The 7311-nt window shown below is 35.5% G+C and overlaps 1 protein-coding gene across 1 annotated transcript in view; it reads left to right on the plus strand.

The window, feature by feature from the left end:
• The window catches only part of LOC102803410 (uncharacterized), a 33594-nt gene extending 26911 nt beyond the window's left edge, over window positions 1–6683 (plus strand). The window contains exon 22 of the mRNA XM_085504063.1: window positions 5730–6683. Coding sequence (XP_085360189.1) covers window positions 5730–6340 — 611 coding nt within the window. The 3' untranslated portion in view covers window positions 6341–6683. The remainder of the gene's footprint in view (window positions 1–5729) is intronic.
• Window positions 6684–7311: the final 628 nt, after the last annotated feature.

Here is a 7311-nt window from a genome sequence, read left to right on the forward strand (position 1 = left end):
TAATGTGTTAATTTTTTTACTAATACTAATAAGTTCAATAATAATAAAACTAAGACTAATAATAATAACATTCAAAACTGAATAAATAAAATAAATATACGGGCTGCAGTACCGGATAGTCATCGTGCAACCATGCGAGGCAAAGAGTGAATCCCGGGAGAGTAACCCAAGAACTGCAAGTTAGAAATAGCCACTTTTTTTTCTTTTAGCAATGCAAATCAATCTTATTACTAGTATTATTCACTCTGGTAATAATCTCGCCATGTATTTGTATTAATATTCACGTCACTATTTGCATATACATGTTTTCAGGTTGAACGCGTTCGTTGTCTGGGGTTTTCTAAAAGGTCGCGTTTAAACTTATAAAGACAGACATGGTATATAAACAGGTGCGGGCGGAGTTTATTATTCAAATGAGTCGTCCTCACCCACATCAACAACGGTGACTAAAAGCCCCACAAAACACGAGAAACAGTGATTTATTGTATTATATTTTCTATTTTTCAAACGTTGTGTTTAAACTTATAAAGACAGCCATGAATGTCCAGGGAAGCCATAGATAAAAATAGTAGTGAATTTTACGGCTAGAGCATTTACTTTTGCCGGAAAAATGGGTTTCAAAAGCGTTGAGTTTCGAATTTGCCGGCACTGAAATCTCCACCCACATTGTTTTCAAAATGCCTACTTTGCATATGAGGTGAAAAAAACGCCACTAGTGCGTTGTTTATTTCATGAAGGCGCGACAATGTCATATAAATCATTATCGGATAATTATCGTCTAATAAAATCTAATGAAATTCTGGCAGAGATGTCTAACTTAGACATTTTTAGACGATATTATCGATAATATCGGAGAAAACGAACTGTCCCAATAGTTGTCCAGACAGACCTGTCTAACTTAGACATTATTAGACATTGTTAGACGATATTATCGGAGAAAAACGAATTGTCCCAATAGTTGCCCAGACAGACCTGTCTAACTTAGACATTGTTAGACGATATTCTCGATAATATCGGAGAAAAACGAACTGTCGCAATAGTTGACCAGACAGACCTGTCTAACTTAGACATTTTTAGACATTGTTAGACGATATTATCGATAATATTGGAGAAAAACGAACTGTCGCAATAGTTGACCAGACAGACCTGTCTAACTTAGACATTTTTAGACTTTTTTAGATAATGTTAGACGATATTATCAATAATATCGGAGAAAAACGAACTGCCGCAATAGTTGCCCAGACAAACCTTTCTAACTTAGACATTTTTAGACTTTTTTAGACATTGTTAGACGATATTATCGGAGAAAAACGAACTGTCCCAATAGTTGCCCAGACAGACCTGTCTAACTTAGACATTTTTAGACATTGTTAGACGATATTATCGATAATATCGGAGAAAAACAAACTGTCCTAATACCTGCCCAGACAAACCTTTCTAACGTAGACATTTTTAGACTTTTTTAGACATTGTTAGACGATATTATCGGTAATATCGGAGAAAAACAAACTGTCCCAATACTTGCCCAGACAGACCTGTCTAACTTAGACATTTTTAGACATTGTTAGACGATATTATTGATAATATCAGAGAAAAATGAACTGTCGCAATAGTTGACCAGACAGACCTGTCTAACTTAGACATTTTTAGAACTTTTTAGACATTGTTAGACGTTATTATCGATAATATCGGAGAAAAACGAACTGCCGCAATTGTTGCCCAGACAGACCTGTCTAACTTAGACATTGTTAGACGATATTATCGATAATATCGGAGAAAAACGAACTGTCGCAATAGTTGACCAGACAGACCTGTCTAACTTAGACATTTTTAGAACTTTTTAGACATTGTTAGACGTTATTATCGATAATATCGGAGAAAAACGAACTGCCGCAATTGTTGCCCAGACAGACCTGTCTAACTTAGACATTTTTAGACTTTCTTAGACATTGTTAGACGATATTATCGATAATATTGGAGAAAAACAAACTGTCCTAATACCTGCCCAGACAAACCTTTCTAACGTAGACATTTTTAGACTTTTTTAGACATTGTTAGACGATATTATCGGTAATATCGGAGAAAAACAAACTGTCCCAATACTTGCCCAGACAGACCTGTCTAACTTAGACATTTTTAGACATTGTTAGACGATATTATTGATAATATCAGAGAAAAACAAACTGTCGCAATAGTTGACCAGACAGACCTGTCTAACTTAGACATTTTTAGAACTTTTTAGACATTGTTAGACGTTATTATCGATAATATCGGAGAAAAACGAACTGCCGCAATTGTTGCCCAGACAGACCTGTCTAACTTAGACATTGTTAGACGATATTATCGATAATATCGGAGAAAAACGAACTGTCCCAATACTTGCCCAGACAGACCTGTCTAACTTAGACATTTTTAGACATTGTTAGACGATATTATCGATAATATCGGAGAAAAACGAACTGTCGCAATTGTTGACCAGACAGACCTGTCTAATTGAGACATTTTTAGACTTTTTTAGACCTGTCTAACTTAGACATTTTTAGACGATAATATCGGATAACGTTAAAAAGTGCAATGTCGCGCCTTCCTCGTTTATTTCAGACAATACAATGCAACGTCAAAACCAGACAGAATATAAAGTGTCTGTTTGAAAACACAGCCGGCGATTGAAATCAACTTGTCAACGATAAACGGCATTCAGAAGTTGTTTCCAACAAATTTGCCTGTAGTTATGATATACATAATTCTGAATAAATAAACGAAAGAGATTCGCTGCCGCCGTGCTGGTTGGTAATGTTCTATCTCATTATTTCCGGATCGTAGCGAGGATGATTATTTTTATAGTGATGCACGAAGCACCACAATAAGACATTCACGTCCAATTTCGTATGCAAAATGAGTAAGGACAGAGTACATTTTTCGTGATATTGCTCGACCAAGTTTTGCCGTGACTGCGTTCGGGCCAAATTGATATATATCCGATAAAAATGCACATTTACACATTCTTGCGTTTGACTAGATCGGCATAGTTTGGAATTCTTTTTAGTTTGTCAAAAAATAGACAATAACCTGTGGCTGCGAAAGAAATCTTGAGCAGTTTTACAATTCGTGTTTCTCTGCCCGATGTCTGCGAACGACCTATCAATCAAATTCAAAATTGCGTGGGAACCTATATGATACTTTGTAGCAAGTTCCAGTATAAATGTAAACAATGTCGCCTCTGATGTTCTTTCAGCATTGCGCAGCCTATCCAAAATAATAAAATGGGGCATGGGCACGAACACGTGAATACGATAAAAAAATATTACGACCCGTGATCGATCCAAGACACTCTTGCCTGTGAGGTTATGGAAGATAATAATAATAATAACTTTATTACACTACTATGCCATTAGAGGTCGCAGTATAGTAAAGAAAATAAAATACAAATCATAAAAAAATACAGCAGCTAAACTATGATAATACATGTAGGTCAAATTCGTGAACGAATGCGTTTCATTTCACCTTGGTCTGAAATGATGCAAGGACTATCAACATAAATATTATTTGAATATACAGTTCTCTTAGTTATCTGGGGCATGGAGGTAAAAAGAGATCCCTTTCTAGCTCCATGTCTGGGGTAAAGGATGGTCGCTCAGAGACAAGCGATTTACTCTACGCAACGTAATTTATGTCTGTGAATATATTTATTGAACATTGCAGCATAGACCGTGTCACTTTAGAATGAACTGTGCATGCTAGTATACCCGACTTGAATTCGAATTCCAACAAGCTGCCTCGTCACCATAAATGAATTGTTTATTTCACTTTACACGGCTCAAATCAGTAACTATACACATAAGCAAAAAATTAGGACTATCTCCATTTAATGAACGATTGACAGGTGCTGTCGTTGAATAATCAGTCAAATCAGAATACTAAGCTCCGCCAAGCCCATGGTTAGTAAATTATGTACTAGTATTCGCCAATAACAGTTCGATGACAATTGTTTGCTTCATTTTTTAATGGTGGAGTTAGTCTGTCTCTTGTTCACTAACAGTCACACACTGTTAACACCTAAACGTGTGAATAATTTCCTGTCATAATTTCAGACAGCCATGGTAAATATTTTATTTTACGTCAGTAAAAATACGTGGTCACCCCTGTAAAAAAGGAATTCCTGTGTCATGCGCCGTAAACACAAATTCATAGAATGTGTGAAGAAATAAAGTACATGTTTTGTGACAGGTTCCTATATCCCTGTCGTAGACAAGAAGTTTGTTTAACCGCAACCCGGATTGAAACAAACAAAAAATGTCTGGCGTTGCTTGACCGGGATAGAGGGGCTGTGTATTGGGTCTAAGGTTTAGGGGTAAATAGAAGTACGAGCCCGAGCACTTCAACATAACCATTTTTTTTTAGCTCCATGACTCGCCTCAACCTAGCATTGACAAATAAAGAAACACTTGCAACTCAAATACGATCGTTATCGATGGACACAGACCATTGTTACTATCCGTTAACTGGCTTTTTGCGCCTGTTTTTCTGGATGATATCGGGTTTGATAACGATTATGTCAACTGCTACAAACAATTAACACAGTTACTAAATATTCCGAGCTTCATGTTTCAGAATACACTACATCATAATACAATCTTGTATGTCCTCAAACTATTCTCCAAATGAGATATTTATGTTGTTGTCACGTTTTCTTTTCTCTTTTTTAGCGTCTTAATTTTCTGGTACGCTAACAAATCTGTCAACAATTTTTCCGTTCCTAAATCTATGGTGAAAAGAGTATAGAGAATACAATTTCGGATGTCAGAGGGTTGTCCAATCAGATTGCGTGAATTGACGGTCTCTAAGCTGGTCTCAGACACGGTCTCATTCCCGGTCTATGTGGCATCCGAGAGTCTCTAAATCGGTCTCAAACACGGTCTCAAATGGCATCTTCCTCTGTGGGAGAGTCTCAAAACTGGTCTCAAATGCCTTCTAGAGGGTACCGTACATACCTCGGAACTGGTGATATGTGATAAACTTCTGAATTCAAAATCACACGAATTGAGTAATGAATCACAAAATGGCAAGATAATCTGTCTGCAAATAAGCAAGTCTGAGAGAATTCAGCAATTTTTTTTTGTGATTACACAATTTAATCTTTGAAAGCATCTATAAATTTTGACGCACACATTGAACTCTCACTGAATGGAATCTCTGTCACATATCACTGTGAAAGGATATCCAAGTTGTATTGTGTACCCTCACCGTATATATTTATAGTTTGTAGTTTTGTTTTTTATTTTATTATAAATGGTTCTTTTTTTTAATTTTTTTTTCATCTTTTTTTTTTTCAACAATGAAGAAGATAAGGGTAAGGTTTAATGGCAGTTAGATTGTAATGAAAGTCAGCTGATCAGTTGTTCATTCATGCATGAAAAGTGAATGAAACCTTCTGGAATATATGGCACATTGATTGAAAGTGTTCACATTTCATTGGTTTTAAAGAAGTTTTATCTTTTAGGAGCTGTATAATTTGGTTACGAATGTATCTCCACTGAAATATAAAATATTCCTTAGGTTCATATCATGCATGAATGTACAACTAATGGTTTTGCTTGTTTTTTTGTCTCTGGATCACAGGATGTGCACTGTCCATCATTGCTAATGCAACAAAGTTTCATTTTGATCTCACTGACACAAATTATTTCTATGACGCAAGGCTTTGATAGTTTCACTATGTTTTTTTGTAGGTGATCCAAATGTGAGATATACACCTGTCTTGCAGGAAGAGAAGTATGTTTTAGATGAAATAGATGAAGGCAAACATGACGAAGATGACTCCATAGTTAAAGTAAAACTCGAATTCAATGAAACTCCTGAATCTGCCGACTCAGATTATGAAACTTTACAAAATAATAAAAACCGATCTAAAACTCAGAAAGATGACTACTCCAAGAAATCCAAGAGTGATCCACAGTTACAAATTCCACCCTGTCCGATGGTGGATTATCTACAGCATGACCGTAGGGATAGCCGTGCAGGTCTTGTAGGAAGTGAAGAGTTACCAGAATCAACGTCACCTCCTTATTTCAAGAGTATGCCTAATTTAACCATGCGGACCCCAAGAACTGTCATTTCTGAGGTGACAGTTGATGTAGACACAAATAAAAACAAAAGTATGCCAAATTTAGTGGAGAGAAGTGATAGTTATATCACTGTGACTGGACTTAAGAAAGGTGCTAGTGACTACAATATTAACCGACCATTAACGATACATCGAGGAACGTCTACACCAGATATTGAATATGAAGGAAATAGTTTGGTCAGAATGAATTCGGACAATTATGAAACATTGGTTTAATCAGAGTGGAAGGGGAAAATTATGAAACGTTTGTTTAGTCAGAATGAATTTGGACAATTATGATACATTTGTTCAATAAGAGTGGATGCGAGAAATTATGAAACATTTGTTTAGTCAGTATGAATTCAAACAATTATGAAACATTTGTTTAGTCAGAGTGAACTCTGCAATTATGAATCTTTTTTGTACAGATTTATTTTACACCCACAGGGTTGCTGCTAATTTTCCAATTTTAAATTTCCAAGTTCTTATATTTGTAAATTGGTTTGATATCTTCAGATTTATTGTCTTATTTTATTATTAGATGTAAATGAATTTTTAATTATTTTCAATCAATTATGAATGTTAATAGTATGATTTTATGTTTGACCTTTGGTTAGAGGTCATGTCAGGGGTCAGAACATTGACAACACATTGAGTTCTAAATTACTGACCAGCAAGTCACAAGTCAAATGGATGATTTTTTTAGTCAAAGTTCAAAAGACTTAGCTTTATGTCAGAGTCAAGAAGATGATCCTAACATGTATGCCATGGTTAAGTTCAAGATGATGATCCTAACATGTATGCCATGGTTAAGTTCAAGATGATGATCCTAACATGTATGCCATGGTTAAGTTCAAGATGATGACCCTAACATGTATGCCATGGTTAAGTTCAAGATGATGACCCTAACATGTATGCCATGGTTAAGTTCAAGATGATGATCCTAACATGTATGCCATGGTTAAGTTCAAGATGATGATCCTAACATGTATGCCATGGTTAAGTTCAAGATGATGACCCTTTGTTATGGCTCAAAAGGAAGACCCCAATATCAGTTCTTAAGTTAAACCTATACTCATCTAAATATTTTCTATTTTAAGTTTTAATTCAGAGGTAAATAATGAATTTGTGTCATGTTTATTTTAATTGGTGCCATCCTTGTTGCATATTTAGATTGCAGGTGTACATTTATTATTGTAATTTTACAA

Source organism: Saccoglossus kowalevskii, chromosome 9 (genome assembly GCF_978046115.1).
Source record: "Saccoglossus kowalevskii chromosome 9, keSacKowa6.1, whole genome shotgun sequence".
In the NCBI taxonomy this organism is placed as follows: domain Eukaryota; kingdom Metazoa; phylum Hemichordata; class Enteropneusta; family Harrimaniidae; genus Saccoglossus; species Saccoglossus kowalevskii.